The sequence below is a fragment of the Tinamus guttatus genome, unplaced genomic scaffold (assembly GCF_059628265.1).
Source record: "Tinamus guttatus ecotype Peru unplaced genomic scaffold, ASM5962826v1 Tinamus_guttatus_pri_ptg000291l, whole genome shotgun sequence".
NCBI classification, from domain to species: Eukaryota; Metazoa; Chordata; class Aves; order Tinamiformes; family Tinamidae; genus Tinamus; species Tinamus guttatus.
In genome coordinates this window covers 839,856-856,393 of record NW_028288825.1, presented here as the reverse complement: position 1 = coordinate 856,393, position 16,538 = coordinate 839,856, and the positions used below count along the sequence as shown (strand labels likewise).

At 54.3% G+C, this 16,538-nt stretch overlaps 1 protein-coding gene across 1 annotated transcript; it reads left to right on the top strand.

Annotated features, from left to right (window-relative positions):
* The first annotated feature begins 1,544 nt into the window (after positions 1–1,544).
* Positions 1,545–16,161, top strand: MMD2 (monocyte to macrophage differentiation associated 2). The gene is made up of 7 exons (XM_010221149.2): positions 1,545–1,774; positions 13,568–13,649; positions 13,945–14,105; positions 14,483–14,557; positions 14,722–14,823; positions 15,250–15,319; positions 15,776–16,161. Exons 1-7 carry the CDS (start codon positions 1,728–1,730, stop codon positions 15,986–15,988), a joined length of 750 nt encoding a protein of 249 aa, XP_010219451.2. The 5' UTR covers positions 1,545–1,727; the 3' UTR covers positions 15,989–16,161.
* The last annotated feature ends 377 nt before the right edge of the window (positions 16,162–16,538 follow it).

Genomic DNA, 16,538 nt, shown 5'->3' with positions numbered 1-16,538 from the left:
CTCAGTCTGGACCTGCCACTCTCAGCCAGGGCTTGGCTGTCCCAGATAAGCTGGGAAGATGCTACCAAAGCGGGGGATGTTCTGCTGCTCCTTGTGCTTCCTGGGATCCCGCTGCCCTGCGACTACGAGGGTTTCTTCCAGCATCCCAGCTCAGCGGGGTCCCCACGTGCTCAGAGAGGCTGCGGGATGGAGGCCGAAGTGGCCCGAACTCCCAGGAAACGGGACCACAACAGCGGATGTGCTGCGATTCCCCTGCCTCTCTTGGTCCCTCTCGCCACCCTGCCCTGGGTTTCATGCTCATCTTTTGCTGGCCAGAATTTCACTTGACATTCTCTGTGGGAGGAATTCTCCTGCTGGCCAACAGACCCCAAAAGTATCGTGTCCTGCAGCACTTCCCTTTAACCTGTGAGATCCCAGGGGAAGGAGCTTTCACCCCAGCGCTGTGGAGCTGTTTAGCACAAATCCATCCTAGATAACCTCCTGCCTCCTCACCCATGACCTGGGGAATGAGCAGTGGGCACTGGGGTGCATCAGTGGCTTGGAGGGCAACCTTGGCACCGATCTTCGAGCATCTAGTTGAAGGCAGGATTTAGGGTTCCTCCATATGCACAAAGCAGATTAAAAGCATAATTTGAAGTTGAAAAGCAGTGTTTCACACCAGCAGATCCCCTTGTCAGCGGCTGGCTCCTTTTGAGGTTCCCCCTGGAACTGCCTGACCTTGGATTCAAATCGGGATCCCACATCGCAGGGCTGCAGGGAAGAGGCCAGCAGCATCTCCTGCTTTGCACGTGCGCTGTGGCTCCACACGGCCCCTCTGCTTTGCCGTCACTGTGCTGGTGTGGCCGTGGAAAGTCTCTCCAGGGCTGGACGGGATGAAGGCTGAGAGGGAGGAAAGCTTTGGATGGAGACGGGGAGAGCAGTGCCAGATTCTCCGGCCCTCGGCTAACTCTGTCCCCTTGCTCCCGAGCACGCTGATGGACGGACCTTGCTGGAGCCATGCTCCGACCCTAGCAAATAAATAAAATATAATAAAACACAAGAAATAGCAGCAAATCCCAGCACGGTGCTCCTCGGGGAACGCTGAGCACTCAGCGTGGGCTGGGAGCAGGTCACACACCCGCAGGGACCCCCGCACCCAGGGAGCACGACCGGAGCCCCGGGACGGGCTGGGGGGCTCCGGGCAGCTCCGCCACCCTTCTCCCCCCTCCTCCGCTTTAATTACATTTTCAATCCCAATCTGCTGCTATTTGATCCAGCGGGGAGGGAGGCGGCGGGGGGTATTTTTAGCCGCGCTTAAAGCCGCCTCGCTGGATAAGGGAGATTGCGCAGGTGGCCGCGGCCGGGCGGAGTTGGACAGGATTTCCCCCCACCCCCCTTCCTCACTTTGCCTCCTCCTCCTCGTCCCGGAGCGTTGTCGCCGGAGCGGGCGGCCGCGCTCCCCGCCCGCCGCTTTTGTTTCCGCTCATTCTCTTGTGCAACAGGGGGGCGGGCGGGGGGGCCGGCGCTGCCCTTCCCTCCGCGGCGGGTCCCCTCCCCGGCGCGGGCTGCTCCGCGTGTCCCCGCGCGCGGGGGCGAAGCCGGAGCCCACGGAGCCGCCGCGGTGGCTCCCGGAGCCGCCGCCGAGGAGCCGCCGCGCCGGCCGTTTTCGCTCTTCATCCCCACTCCTCCTCCTCGTCCTGCCCCCGGCGAGCCCTGGGCCGGCGCTGGGCTCTGATGGCAGCGTCGAGATGTTCGTGTCCAGAGTGGTGGATTTCCAGCAGACCCGCTACGCCAGGTAAAGCCCTTCGCTTGGCGCGTCCCATCCCTTCAGGGTGCTCCGTGTTCAGTGCTCCGGGACAGTCCCCAGCGCTACCTGGGGCCCTTGCAAAGATGCTGGGCTGCTCAGAGCCCAGGGCAGGTGCGGGCTGCTCCCTTCACCCTCAGGCGCTTGCACAGTCTGTCTTGGGGGATAAAGCAACCTGCCTTTCTGCATCCGTAAGGGATTCAGCCTGGCTGTGTCTCTGCGAGCTCTCACTCTCTGTAGAGAGCACAAGCCAAGAGTGACCAGGGATGAGGGTGCTCTGTTATTTAGGTGCTGTTTGGATACGCTGACCCCCAAAGCCTCCATTCAAATGAAAGTATTTGACTCGAGTAGCTCTATGAAAACGGGTGCTGTGTTTAAGGATAGGTCCTGGACTTGTCTCCCAGTACATTCTGGGAGGAACTTCAACTGGGTCCTGACAGGGGTCAGCAAGAGCAAAGCCTCTCCATAGGGGAGAGGCATTTCCCTATCAGTCCCAGTGCTGAACCTGAAGTTCACCTGGGGCAAGATGTGAGATGTTTCAACCCATGCGCTCTGCGCACACACACAGAGACAGGACCCTGGTGGCATTCAGGACCTACCCATAGATAGGGGCTTACAGAGGGCAGACCCAGCTGCCAACATCTGCAGACCCACCAGTTCATGAGCACCATCTGGTGCTTCCCACACAGACTGGAACAGTTTCCACCAGAGGAGCAGGACACATCTTAATGGCTCAGACTGCTAGGGCAGCACTATTACTTACAAGGAAACCTGAGCAAGGCTCAGGCCAGGTCAAGGAGCCTGTTCAGCTCCACCAGGGCTCAGGTGCAGGTAGCGTTGGTGAGCTGGTGCCACCAACAGGGCCAGGAGCTGCCCCACATACCTTGGTGAAGGGTGAGTGTGAAAGCAGAATCCTTGGCATAGGCTATAGCCAAGGGATGCTGCAGGAAAGGGACACGGGGCTGTTTAAGAGAGCTCATAGCAGTTTTGCACCTATGTCGGGTTTTGCTGACAGATCTAGAGACCGTGGCAATGAGCAAGCCTGGCATTTTGCTGCTTTCCAAGATCCTTGCAGTATCTGCTCAGAAGGGTTCAGCCTCTGTCATGTCCCCTCCGGTGACAGCAGTGGGGAGGTTTTTGTCACTGCAGAGAGGCTCAGCTAGCTCGTGCTCTGCCAGGTGGCACTCAGAGCTCCCCTTCAGTGGAGGTCAGGCTTGAAGCAGTCCCCGCAGCTGGGGTTAGAGGCAAAGATATAGGTCTGGAGAGGACCGAGAGTGTTAACGGTGCTTCTTCTCTTGCCCTGGGCGGGAGCATCCTTGGGACACAGTTACCTGGGGTGGCTTAAGAGCAGCATTGCTGGTGACCTCCTTCTTGTGCTCAACACACCTGCTCCCTTGCTTCCAGGTATCCCATGGAGAAAATCCTTGCTTGCACCTCCAGAGGCTATCTGAAAGCAGGGTATTCCTGCTCAATAACCAGTGTTACGCTGTAGCATTCTCCAAATTACCTGTACCTGGGGGAGACAAGTTAATAAGCATCACGTACAACTGCTGCATAACACAAGCTCGTGAAAACACAGAAAACTCAACACTTTTTCCTCTCAGCTGTTGTGCACAGGACAGGGCCAGGGAGAGGTGAGAGCAGAATGAAGCTTTGATGCCCAAAACAGGAGGAAAACTGTCCATTCCCTTTTCAGCAGGAGCACAAAGGTGCTTTGGAAGCTTGGTGGCAGAGCAGAAGTTACCTCCCATGTCAGTGCTCCCCTGGCAAAACCCCTCCATGAGCCACATCTTTCAATTTCTACCCAAAGCCGCAGAGCTTTGCATTGTGGAGCACACAAAGGATGCTGTGATCCTGACACTTTCCACCTCTCCCTGGATGAGAACAGTTGAAGATATGAGAATCAGACCACTGGGTGCAACCTTGGATGACTCCAGGAAGCTTTTGGAAGGCTGCAGACAAAGCAGGAGAGGAAGAAAATTTGCCTCTTTTCCAAAATGGGGACCCTCTGTGCTGTTTTTCTCTTCTTTACAGCATGGTTCTGAGCCATCTTCCCTGCTGTGAGATGGGGAAAACCAGACAGAGGAGAATAGCTGGGTGATGTGAGAACAGAAGACAAACAGCCATAGGGACACCTGGCATAGAGGGGACAGGGGTGCCACCATGAGGTCCCCGGCCAGCCAATGCCTTGTCAGCACGTGACACTAACCCAGAGCTTCTCCACTGCCCAAGAGATCCTCTTAGCTTATTGCTCAAAAATAGCTCTCAGCTAATCCTGCTTCTTCCCGGGGCTTCCCGCACAGGCTTTCCTCCCTGCAGGGAGCTCCCATGCCCAGGATGAGCTGGGGGACATCGCGCCCACCCTTGCCCAGGCACACGTTGCCACAGGCTCTTCAGACAGCTACAGAAATAGCTAGGCTTTGCAGGAAGGCAGTCAAAGCACCTTGCTGCATCTTTTTGGAGGAGGATGGTGCTTGTAGCCCTCCTCAGTTCTGCAAAATAAGAGAAAATAACGGATAGTTTTTTCTTGCAGTAGAAAAAAAAAAACAGGAAGAACTCCATTTTTAATGTCATTTTCTCTGACTTCAAATGAGGACCAAGAAAGGTGGAGTTTAGCCATCAATAGGCACACCAAAAGGAATAAATAAAACGCAGCAGCATGATGAAAGACCTGTTGGGCAAAAGCTGCAATGAAGGCACCAAGCTTTGAAAGAAGAGATAAAAGGGCAGTAATCAATGCAGGAGCATTTTGTGGGCTGCCAGGAGAAAACTCGGGGTTGAAGGGGCATGAGGATGTCCCTGGATGCCTCCCAGCTTGGCTTTGTAGTTTGGAGATGCGGCGTCATCGCTGGGGTGGACGGGAAGGAACTGGAGGGGACATGTCACCATAGCAAGTGGGAAATACTGATGCACCGTGATGCGTTTGAGGGGTTCAGGTTGGTGGGAGCAAGCAGTGGTGGATCTGGCATCCCCTTCTTTGGAGCCTCTGCTCCTCTGCCAGCAACTGCTCCATAGGCAAAGGGAGTTAAAAAGCTTCTCTTGCTTCATCTGGCCACCTCCATTAGTTCTTCCTCATTAAGCCTTTGCCCCTGCCCTCATCCCCTTCCTTACTCACTATAAAAGCGGTGCTCATTTCCACATTCCCTCATTAACAGAGTGGTGCCAGTTGCGCATCTCCATCACGGGAGCTCATCAGCTAAGTTACACCAGCCTGGTAACCGATAGCTCCTTCCACGTCACTGCTGCCTCCAGCACCGCTTTGGCTCCTTGTTACTCAGGATTCAGGAGGGGTCCGCTGCCTCCTGCCCGCATCGCTGGCATCCAGCTGCTGCTTATCCCAAATCCCCCTGTGGGGGCATGAAGGGTTTCCTGGACTTTAGTCATCAAGAACTGTAATTGAGGGAAAACATGATTAGACAGGGAGCTGGTGTCTCTGGCCAGCTTCACCAGCCTCAGCAGCGGAGAGGGGTCTGCCAGGAGCCGTGGGCTGTGCAGGGCACTGAATCATTGCAATTAACTGATAGATTCAAGATTTGATTTATGCAAGTAAAGAGCTCTAAATCTTACTGCATTTGCCTGTCTTGCCCTGCACAGAATAGCAAGGAAAAGATGAGCAGCCAAGAAAGCTGTCATGAATTTCCCAGCCAGGATGGGGGTTAGAGAGCCAAGACCTTCACAGGTGCATGGAGCCAGGTCTGGCTCTCCCACCTTTAGGAGCTGGCTTGTCCTTGCCAGCCCAGTGCCTGCACCACCTCCTCCCCAGTGTGAGCTGATGGAAATTCAAACATCATGTTTCCTCCAAGGCAGATCTTCTGATTCTGGGGAAGGACAGTGGGAAGACCTCCCAGCACACCTAGTTATGGAGTAGGCAGAGGCTCTGGCCTCTCCTGCTCGGAGAGGCTGAGGGAGGAAAGGAGAATCAGCATGTCCAAGAGCCCACAGGGACAGCAGGAACAGATGGGAGAGAAAGCATTGGAATACCCAGATCCCAAACAAGAAAAACAAAGCAGCAGCAGGGTGACAGCCCCATTCTAGCTCCTGCTCTCTAGTTACTGGATTGGGAAGACTTGCTCCCTGATTGCTCTGCAAAGAAAGCATGATCAGCCCTCGCCAGCTCCCACATGCTCCGAGATGCTTTCCAAGAGCTCTCCTTCCCCCACAGCCTGAGTAGGATGAAACAGTGAGAAGGGAAATGCTCTAAGCGCTGAGACTGTGGCCCAGAGCCACTAGAAATACAGTTCTTAGTGGATCCCTTTCAAGGAGGTCCAGCTGCCCTATCCCTCTGGGGCAATGAGGACGATGTCCCTGCAGGCAGCATAGCCCAGTGCTGCCCAGGACCAGCCTCTGGGAAAACTCTGACGGACAGGAGGCCACAAAAGGCCCCTAAAAACATCCAATAAAAATCTGAGAGATCATTTGATCTCACCAAATGATTGGATATTGCCTAATCTGTGATGCTAATTTGACTCCATTGTCCTTTCAATACAACATGGATAGATCTCATCTCATGCAGTCTAGATGCCCAACATGCAGTCATCCTTGCAGCCAGGTAGCTGGCAGCAAGCAAGCACTCAGAACAGAACTTGCATAGCCCACTGGAGAGGAGACATTTCCTTAAACTGCCCATATACCCTCGCTGGGAGACCCAGAGGGGACAAGGCATGGGGTCTCAAGTGGAGGCCATCCATGGAAGCGCACAGCAGTGGCTATAGCAAGCCCTGAGCCTTGCTCCCAGGGCTGCCTCCTCCTTGGCAGGAAAACATATGCACAATGGTCTTTTCCCTCTTGCCACTGGTATTGGATATCAGCCTGATGTGATTTTTTGGCACAGCTCACTATGGCCTCTGTGAGACAGCAGCCAATGCGATGCCTGGGAAATCCAAACCAGCAGGCAGCGCCTGCAAGAAGCTGGGCACTGCCAGAGCCCGTCTGCAAGGGCCTGGCACGACTGCAGCTCCTGGATCGCCTTCCCTCAGTCAGCTCTTTCCACACCCTCAACCAGGTGACAAAGTCAGCAAACCACCCGCTGCTCCTATGGAAAATGGGAAAGAGCAAGACCTGGTTGCAAGAGCAATAAGGGGTTTTCTGAGAACATTTAGAACTATGAAAAGGAGTTGGATTTGATGGACGAATTTGTTCCATTTGGATCAGAACAGCTAAAAGCTGCAGAGGAAACAGGACTGCATATACTCATGCTTCATGTCTCCCTTTGGCATTTACCAGGCATAAGCAGAGCTTGAACCTCAGTATTTTTACACAACTCACATAGTCCAGAGGGGCTCAGTGTGACGTAGTGCAGGTTCTCGTGACAAAAAGAAAATCCTGGGAGCGTTATGTTTATTCCTAGTGCATGCCTCAGGAGTCAGCTAGCTGAGCAATCCTGAAGTTCAGCAAAGTTTAGACCAAAGTTGGTGTCCCGGCTCAAGTTTACAGCACATGTTTGTTCCTGCTGGTGAAAGGATTTTACGCAGAGAGACATCAGCAAGGCAGAAGTAAATAGTAACCTCCATGCTTGGCTTCCTCCTCTGCTGCAGTCAACACTGACTGCTATCATAGCATTAGAGATAGCCCCACTATGGGCTGTGAATATTACTAATTAAAATCATTTCATCTGCTTTCCTGGGCTGTGAAACAGCTGATTCTCTTTGCATTTGTTGTCCGTAGACATTTGCTGAATGACTGAGAAACTGTTTGTATTTCAGTAGCTTGCAGAGATCCTAAATGAGACCTTGCCTCCGAGGGGATGCTATGGGGAGACTCCAGCCCTGGGAAATGGAGCAATCTGCTCATGTGGGTTAGCAGCAGTGGTGGAAATCAGGTCTAAATAAGGGCTCTAAACCTGGAAGCACCTGATCCTTAGAGCACATTGCTGGCTAGAGGGAACGAGGGATCTCCCCTCAAGAATTTGAGCCAGATTCTGGTCCCCGCTATGGGCAGGACTTTAAAAGAGCTGCCTAGGGCTATGGACAACCTGGGTGTAAAGCATTAGGAAGGTCCAGCAGTAATGCCAGAGGCCTTGATGGAGAGTGCACAGCCCCCAGCAAGCAGCTGAGCTCACTTTCCTGTCTTCTGGGGAATGTCACAACAGGTTTAAAGCAGGTTTAAGCTCAGAATTTGTCTCACCAACTTCTGTACTTGTAACAAATGCAGACAGGGCATCAAGCAGCATGAACTTTTCAAACAAGCAAATAATGAATAGAGATTTTTTGGCTTTGGAAACAGTCCTCTTAGCATTTGCAGAACACCTGGGACATCAGAGTCACTGTGTGACTAATCAGCTGCTGTTGGAGGTCTCATGAGTACCAAATGAAACAAGAAGTCCCAACTCAGAAAATAATTTGGGAAGCACTCACCAATCCCATCTGCTGTGAATAAACAATCTGATCTACTGCTATTGCAGGGTCATGCATTGCCTTGGAAGAGTTAGAGATACCATCTGCACAAACAGCAGAAACCCTGCTGGGGAGCCAAATAAGTATCCCTACAAATGAGTGGGAATAGAGACTGATATAATCCTGCTGCAAATCACCTGCTGAATTTCCCTCCCAACAGCTAAACCCCACCAGGGTTACATGGGCTTCCACAGACATGGGGTGGTCTGTGCCTGCAGGCCTTACTCGGAGGCTTCCAAGGTTGTCTCTGTTTGGGTGTGAGATAATGTGAGTCTGGTGTACCCCTGGGTATAGATGTGTTGATTTATAAGATGGGAAAAATCCATTTTCCTGCACCCATGAGAGATGAGCAGCAGCACATACCATTACTCCTCTTTAGTCATCTCTCTCTGACCAAATACCTCACCTTAGCCCCGAGCTTGCCAAAATCCCCTTTCACACCACTCCACTCACAACTTGCTCTGGAGCAGCAGCTCTGCTGCATAAAGGAGCCTGTTTCAACTTTAGATGGAGCCTGGAAGGGCTCCGTAGCCCTAGGGTTTTGAGAAGCCTGCTCCCTCCAACCCCAGGACTAAGGCCTTTCCATAAAAAACATAGCCATTAATATGCAACACTCCTGTCTGTCACTGACAAGGACAAGTCAGGACAGGGATCTCCTCTAGCTGGGCACAGCACAGACAGCAGAACACAGAGGAACATCCCTAAGAAGTCAAGTGATGCTGCTCAGCATTTCTCAGCCCGTGCTGTGCAGACTGTATAATGCCAGGAGGTGGTTTGTGACCAGCCCAGCACATCTGCATGTGGCAGAGGTCTGGAAACAAGCAAAATAGGGATGGGGCAATTAAGCTGCAGTCCATTTGGATTTGCTTTGTCAAAGAGGAACATCATCAGCTTCTGTGCTGGTTACCTAGAGACCTGGGGATCCTCTAGTTTACCCTCAAGGGGTGAGAAAGGCTATTCCAGATGAAGAGACTTTCAGTTTCCTGCCTCCCTTGCTCCCTATCCAAGTTGGCAGCCTTTGCATAATGCTGAAAGCAGTAGAAAAGATGACAGTGGGTTGTCCTGCTTCTTTAACCTTATTGCAACATGGGCTGGAATGAAGGCAAAAGAGCAACAGAGCTGCCTTGCTGTGGCTGCCTGGGAGGCACAGGGAGCTCACTTACAAGCTTACAGCACACAGAGCTCATCTTTCCAAACCTGGAGCACCATATGTTCATGTAGGAACACACACCAAGAGGTGGCCATGGAAATAGAGGCTTCAGCTCTCCTTTAATGGGGTACCACGTTTCCACACACATGCCTGAGTGGGTGGCCTCGCAGATGGCAGTGCTGGGCAGTGGTAGCTCAAGCCTTTCCTTTTGTGCTTTCCAAGGGAAAAACATTCTGGTGTGGTGGGCAGGAAGGAAAAGCAGGATTGCTGGGGCACTCCAGGTCTAGAAAAGGTGGCACTGTGGTACTGCAGAGTCTGGGGGCTCTACAAAGAGAGCTACAAAGAGTTTGGTGGGGGAAAACTGCCAGGCCTTTCCCATGTCATCAAGTTGCAGATGTGAAGTCCAAGCTCAAGAAGGCCACAAGCACATCCTTGCTGACCATCTCACTCTGCCTGGGTAACTTGCCCCATGCAGGGGCTGCATTTGGGGCACTGCTCCCTACCGATGACACCCAGCTCCCCAGGGCTGAGCTAACTACAAGGCACAGGAGAGACTGAGAGGATGAATCCTATTAGCAGGGAGCAGAACTGGAGCATTATCAGATTACAAGTCAAAAGCAGAGCATATACCAAGCTCCCATTTACAGGAGCATCTATGGCAGCTCATCACACGAGAGCACAACCGAGACTCAAGTGTCACCATTGCTGGGCTGGGTGGCATTGCCAGGGCTTGTGAGGGCAAAGCCAGTCCCTGCACTAGGCTGCAGCATGGAGGGGCTCTACAGGGTGGCACAGAGGCAGGAAAGCTGCCATGGTGCAGAGATGCTTCCAGCTTTATGAAGACATACATTGCTTTTCAGGGAGGGTACAGTAGGATCCTCAAGCACACGAGTCTAGGAGCCATCCTGCCCTGCAGGGACATGTCCTCCAGGTCACTCACCTCAGAGCATTGCAACACAGACACTCTCAAGCCTTACATTACTGCACAGGACCAGGAGGCCAGAAAGGCCACAGCAGGACTTACCACTATGGCAGGTCAGCCCCACCAGAGGCTTGTGCTTTCTCCATTGCTTCTCAAAGGTCACCACTTCTTCCACAGACTACTGTTTTAAAAGCAGTTATCACACACACAGCATAAGGAGACAAATAAATCCTCTAAATTTGCAGCCAAATGCCAAAGCATTACAGAGCAGTGAGCAGGAAATCCAGGGCAGGGCCTGTCTAGAGACATCCACCTGCACTCCTGCTCCCCAAGACATTAGGTGAGACCTCACTTTAACCTGGTCCTTTTCTATCTCATCCACAGCTGAAACCTCTGAGGATTAACCAGTCTAGGGGGATTTGTATCACCTGGAGATGATTCCTGACATGTCATCTCCTCCCAGGCTGCCTTCAGCTGCAGCCCCAACTTTATTCAGCCCTAAAAACACACCCTCCTCAGCCAAACCCCGCACAGGAGCTGGATGTTCATTTACTAGTTTGCATTTCCTTCCTTTGTGGCTCTTTCTAGCCTTTGGATCCCAGGATTTTCACATGTATCTATCATACGCACACGAGTGCACGCGGTCCTGGTTTGCAGGTCCCCAGGCGCCGGGGAGAGCCTGGGTGCTCTGATGCTTGCACAGGGGTTGTCTCAAGGAATATTTTACTTCCATGCTCTTTCCACCTTCTCTTGCTACCCCCAGCAAAGCAAGAGCCAGGAGGCAGTTTGCAGATCTGTGTGAATTTGAGGTCAGAACTTTGTTCTTGGATAAAAGCCCTAAAAAAAAAAAAGATAGAAAGGAAAGACTCCCAAAACAATCCTATGGAAAAGCAGAGTGGGAGAAAGAGAAGGAGAAAGGAACAAGCCTGGGAAGTCAGTGCGGCGCTTTCCCGGGCTCCCTGGGACAAGGGGCTCTTTGTTTCCCAGACGGAGCTGGGAACGGGCCCTTTGCAATCTCCCTCCCTGGGAAAGGGGCCAGGGCAAAGCAGGCACCAGAAGGGCTGCGAGAGCCCCGGGGCTGCAGTTAATAACCCTGTCCATGTTTGGGGACTTCGTGCGCTTTTCATCAATAAGCGGGGACACGTTAAAGGCGCATCCTCCTACCTGGCATGAGGGATGCTGTGCAGTACCTGGCCCTAGGAGAGTGAATGAGCAGACTCGTGTTGCCCTAATGCAGGAGGTTTGAAACCCATAAATGCCATTCAGATGCTAATTTATAACTTATTTGATAAAATGCATCAAAGCACCCAGGCCACTTGTGGCAACACAGGCCAGGGAACCTCCATGTTCCCCCGCCAGCAGCAGTGCTAATGCAGGATGCTCCTGGGACTTGTAAATCCAAAGGGAATCCCGGCTGCAGATTCAAAGAGAAAAGCAGTCCAAGGGAGAAGAGAATCCAATTCCCTTTATGCTTATTAGAAAATGAGGCAGGAAAAGGAGAAAAGTCTTTCGCACATGTCAAAAAGAGATACTCTGGGCAACTGAAATAATGGGATTTTTTTAACGTTGTTTCCCCCTCCTGGAAAAGCGGGCTTTTGCATCATTCCTGCCCTGCATGGTCCTGGCAGTGGGGACAGTGGCATCCCAAAACCACAGCCGGGCATCTCTATTTGGGCGCCACAAAGAAGAGGCCTGATGACTCTGGGATGCACTCGGGAAGCAGCGGGAGGGAGCTGCACTCTCCACTCTGCCCCTTCCTGCAGCCTGGTGTCCAGGTGGGAAAAAGCAGCCACCCGACCCCTGCCCGTGTTCCTGCATGGAAAAATCCCCGCGGGCGGCCGGGTGCCCCTCGGCCCTGCGAGGCTGTGGGAACTGGCTTCCCTTGGCCTTATTATTACTACTGCTAATAGCAATAACAATTGTTAGGGCCAGAATGGCAGGGGAGACAGAGCGAGGCTTTGTTAAAATAAATAAATTAAAGGCAAAGGCCTCCTGCGCGTTTCCGCAGCAACCACGACGTCACACAGGGCGTCTGGGCTGCGGGGCCTTTTCTTTTTTCCCTTTTTTTCCTGCTGATAATTATTAAAAGGGAAAAGAAAGTGAAGGGGAGCTGGGGACGGTCGCCTGGCAACGCTAGGAGAGCAATGTCCTCCAGCGGGAGGGATATTGTTCCCAAGAATGCGCCCGTCCCAGCCTCTGAACAGTCTCCAGGTCCCTGATGCCCCAAGAGGGAGCCTGGCCCTAGGGCTGAGTGATGTCCTGCTGCAGCTGGATGGATCCTTGTTTAGGAGGGTATAAAGTCCCCAGGGCCTGGAGGAGCACCCTGGCCTAATGGGGGTCCTGGGGATGCAAGGTGATACCTGGCACATGGGATGCTGTGTAATACTTGGTACAAGGGATGCTGTGTAGTACCCAGCATGAGGGGTTGCTGTGTAATACCCGGCACGAGGGGATGCTCTGCAGGATCTGACACGAGGGATGCTGTGCGGTATCCAGCACATAGGATGCTGTATGGTACCCAGCACATGGGATGCTGTGCGGTACCTGGAATGAGGATGCTGCAAAAGGCAGCAAATGTGAACAGCCTTTGGTGGGTGCAACCCCAAATTTAAGTACTGCCAGACTAAAAAATAAGCAACTGCCTTAAAACTGTGCTGTATTTCCCAGGATGAGCAGCTTTGTGGAGCTGCGGCAGGTTTGCAACCCATCCGGCTCGAATTTTGCCAGTGATATCCCCTTCCTTGGTAGGGCAGAGAGACCAGGACCCTCCTGATCTCACTCTTGGCTAAGCGGGTTTGCAGTGGAGGCGTCAGCCTGGCTGGGGACGGTGTCTCCTCCGGGCCGTCACTGCCGCCTGCTGGGGATGGCCTTGCATGTTCATAACTCCCCTAGCCCCTTTCTGGTACCTGGGCTATGAAACGGTGCCACAGCGAGGTCCGAACCACCTGTGGGAGCCCTCTTTACCCTGTGTGCATCTGGGCTGCTGAGAGCACAGGAACTGCCGGATGGGAGCTGCTGGTGTCACCACTGGCAAGTCTGACCCATCCCGCTGTCCTTGCTCCCGCTGCCGGGCTGCTCCACCTTCTCAGCCCAATAGATTGAGACTTTTCTCTCCAGGGCAGCAGTTCCTGGGGCATAAAATGTTTCTGGCCTTGACCAAATGGAACGTACCACAGCTTTTGCACGCATCCTGCCTGCTGCAGTCGCGTCCGCTGCTCCCGCTGCACCAGGCAGCGCCAGCTCCTTCCCTCGCTCCCAGCAGTGCCCATGCAGTGTCCACGCAGGAGCGTTTTCCCCCAAACCTCTTTCTCTTGAGGCAGGTTCATGAACCACCGCGTCCCGTCCAACCGGCGGTACCAGCCCACGGAGTACGAGCACGCGGCCAACTGCGCCACCCACGCAGTGAGTGCCGGTCCCGCTGTGGGGGGACGAGGGCCGTGCAGGGGGCTCGGGGACGCGGAGCAGGGCGCGAGGGCCGGCGTGGTGCTCCTGGGAACGCGCTCGGGACCTGTCCTGGGATGCTGAGCTCCTTCCCACGCTCCTCCCAACTAGGGGAAGCCCCTGTCACACTCTATCCCCAGCCTTTACCAGGATGGCTTCAGCCCCAAGTGAAACCCTCCCCGAAACGGAAAGGCAGGGAGCAGATTGTGCCGTTGGGTGGGTGCACGCAAGCGACAGGAGAGCTTCTCCCTTCCAGTTCTGGATCCTGCCCAGCATCCTCGGCAGCTCCATCCTCTATGTCCTCTCCGACGACCTCTGGGAAACCATCTCGGCCTGGATCTATGGCTTCGGCTTGTCCAGCCTCTTCATCGTCTCCACCATCTTTCACACCATCTCCTGGAAGAAGAGGCACCTCAGGTAGCCTGGCTGCTAAAAACTAAAAAAAAAAAAAAAAAAAAATCAGTGAAATATTTCTGCCAAAATAATTGAGGATCTGAATCCTTGGTGCTGTGGGGTAATGCTTAGTCCTTCCCCTGCCAAAGACAGGAGTCAAAGTCCCCAGGGCCATTTGCAGCAGCAAGGAGACCATGGAGTGACTGGAGCTGACATGAGCTGTGTCTCACACCAGCCCTAGCCTAGGAGGACAGCGCGGGAAGGGGGGTTTGGTGCCCTCGGCATCGCCTGCAGCAACCCCATGGCCAGAGCATAGCCTCGTGTCCCCCACCCCACGTCACCAGGGCTGGGCAAGCTGGCCCCGCAGCTCCCTAACGTGCATCCGTGTGTCCGTCCCGCAGGACGGTGGAGCACTGCTTGCACATGTTCGACAGGATGGTCATCTACTTCTTCATAGCGGCCTCCTACGCGCCCTGGTGAGTGCCCGGGGACAGGCACGGGGATGGGGCCGTGCTGCAGCCGCGGGTGCTTCCCCAGCGCGTTGGGCTGCTTGCGTCTCTGCTCTGGGGTGAGGGCAGTGTCCCCTGCCCTGCATCACTGGTCCCCCCGCACCACCTCACCGCACGCCCGGGTTCTGCAGGCTGAACCTGCGCGAGCTGGGGCCTTGGGCGTCCCACATGCGCTGGATCATCTGGATCATGGCCTCGGGTGGCACCGTCTACGTCTTCTTCTTCCATGAGCGGTGAGTGTCTTCCCGTGGTCTCGTTGCGTTGTCCCGGGCAACTCTTCTGGCCTCTCCTAGTGTCCTAATGTAGCAAGAAAGAGCAAGAAAGATGAGATAGACGGGTGGGTAGATAGGTCTGAGGTCTCCTGGCAGTGTCCTGAAGAGCAGGCAGTCCAGGGCTTCCTTGCACCATGGCCTTGCACATCTGCATCCTGCTCGTCAGACTGAGGACGGTGAGGCCACAGCTCTGGTGACTGGGGTGTGGGAAGAGGACACTGCTGCTGTGAGGTGGTTCTTCCACGGGGTGGCACCAAATAGACAGAAAAAGGCCCCAAATATCTTCCCCAAGTGCACCAAAGCACCTCGGAGAAGAGCCTGCGGGCCATGGGGTTTGGTTCTTGCCTATGGGATGTGCTCCAAGCTGCTGGTCTCTCTCCATCGCAGGTACAAGCTGGTGGAGCTGGTGTGCTACATTATCATGGGATTCTTCCCTGCCTTGGTCATTCTGTCCATGGTAAGTCACCCCCAGCCTGGGAAGCACCTGGGCTCTCTGCTTCGGTCCGTAACACCTGAAGAGCAAGTCTCCGTTGGGCTGATGTGTCTCTGGCTGCTTGCGGGCTGGTATGGTTCAGCCCAGAGGCAGCTGCATGATGGGTGAAGCAATGCCCAGCAGCCTGGCTCTCTTCGGCATGTGTTTTGGGTGCCCATCAGACATCCATGTGTGTCACCAGGCTTCTCTGGTGGACCTACTGCCTCGACGCCCTTGTGTTGAAAAGGTCCCAGCAAAGCCGTGCTGCTGAGCCACATGCTGCCTTGCTGGAGGAGAGGGTGCAGGAGACAGGAAGCCAAGGGGTCTGCTCACCTCTCTCTGTTGTCGCTGCTCTTCGGTCTTGCCCGTGCTGCAGGGACAGGGCAGGAGCGAAGGGGCAGGTCGTGTGGCTCCCGCTGATGCCTCCGTGCTTGCTCTCAGCCCAACAGAGACGGCCTCCTGGAGCTGGTGGCTGGCGGGCTCTTCTACTGCCTGGGCATGGTCTTCTTCAAAAGCGACGGCCGCATCCCCTTCGCCCACGCCATCTGGCACCTCTTCGTGGCCATCGGAGCTGGTATCCATTACTACGCCATTTGGAGGTATCTCTACCGGCCGGACGTGCTGGAGGACAAAACGTCCCGAAAGAGGCCTTAAAGACCACGTCTGTGCCAGCCGGCATGTCGGGGACCAAGGGGGAGCAGGGGCTTGGACCATGGACTTGCCACGGAGCCCCCATCACCTGCTCTGCGCACAAGCAGACGCCTCTCGTGCCCTTCCTGCCCAGAGAGAAGAGCCTGAGGGTTGATTTTAAACAGATTTCTTTATTTCTTTTTTCTTTTTCTATTTTTAACCTTGGGAACTGTCTATTTTTGTAGGCAAAGGTTTTGTAACATGATGACCAACCAAGGGCCTGCAGGGCCTCAGGGAGCTTCATCCCCAGAGCTTTGTCCATCCAGCTGTCCCCAAGTATCCCATGGGAGCTGGTGGCTCTGCACATCCCTGACTAGGACCATCCTGGGTTTGGCTACTGGGGCCCTCAGCTTGGACCACAAAAGAACCTTGGCCCGGTGCCATGGAACGAGGTGCGTAGGTATGTGAGGTGGGTGACAAGGGATTTGGGGCCCAAGGCTGTGGTGGCCGTCCCAGAGAGACCTCCATCCAGGCAGGGGTGGACATGGCTGACGTGCTAGCCGGACAGGACCTG

What these genes read in the sequence shown, in the direction of transcription:
- MMD2 (XM_010221149.2), top strand. Translation starts at nt 1,728, where the DNA reads ATGTTCGTGTCCAGAGTGGTGGATTTCCAGCAGACCCGCTACGCCAG. An exon ending in CAGCAGACCCGCTACGCCAG is followed by an intron (nt 1,775 to 13,567) that starts GTAAAGCCCTTC and finishes CTCTTGAGGCAG; the next exon opens with GTTCATGAACCACCGCGTCC. An exon ending in TGGAAGAAGAGGCACCTCAG is followed by an intron (nt 14,106 to 14,482) that starts GTAGCCTGGCTG and finishes TCCGTCCCGCAG; the next exon opens with GACGGTGGAGCACTGCTTGC.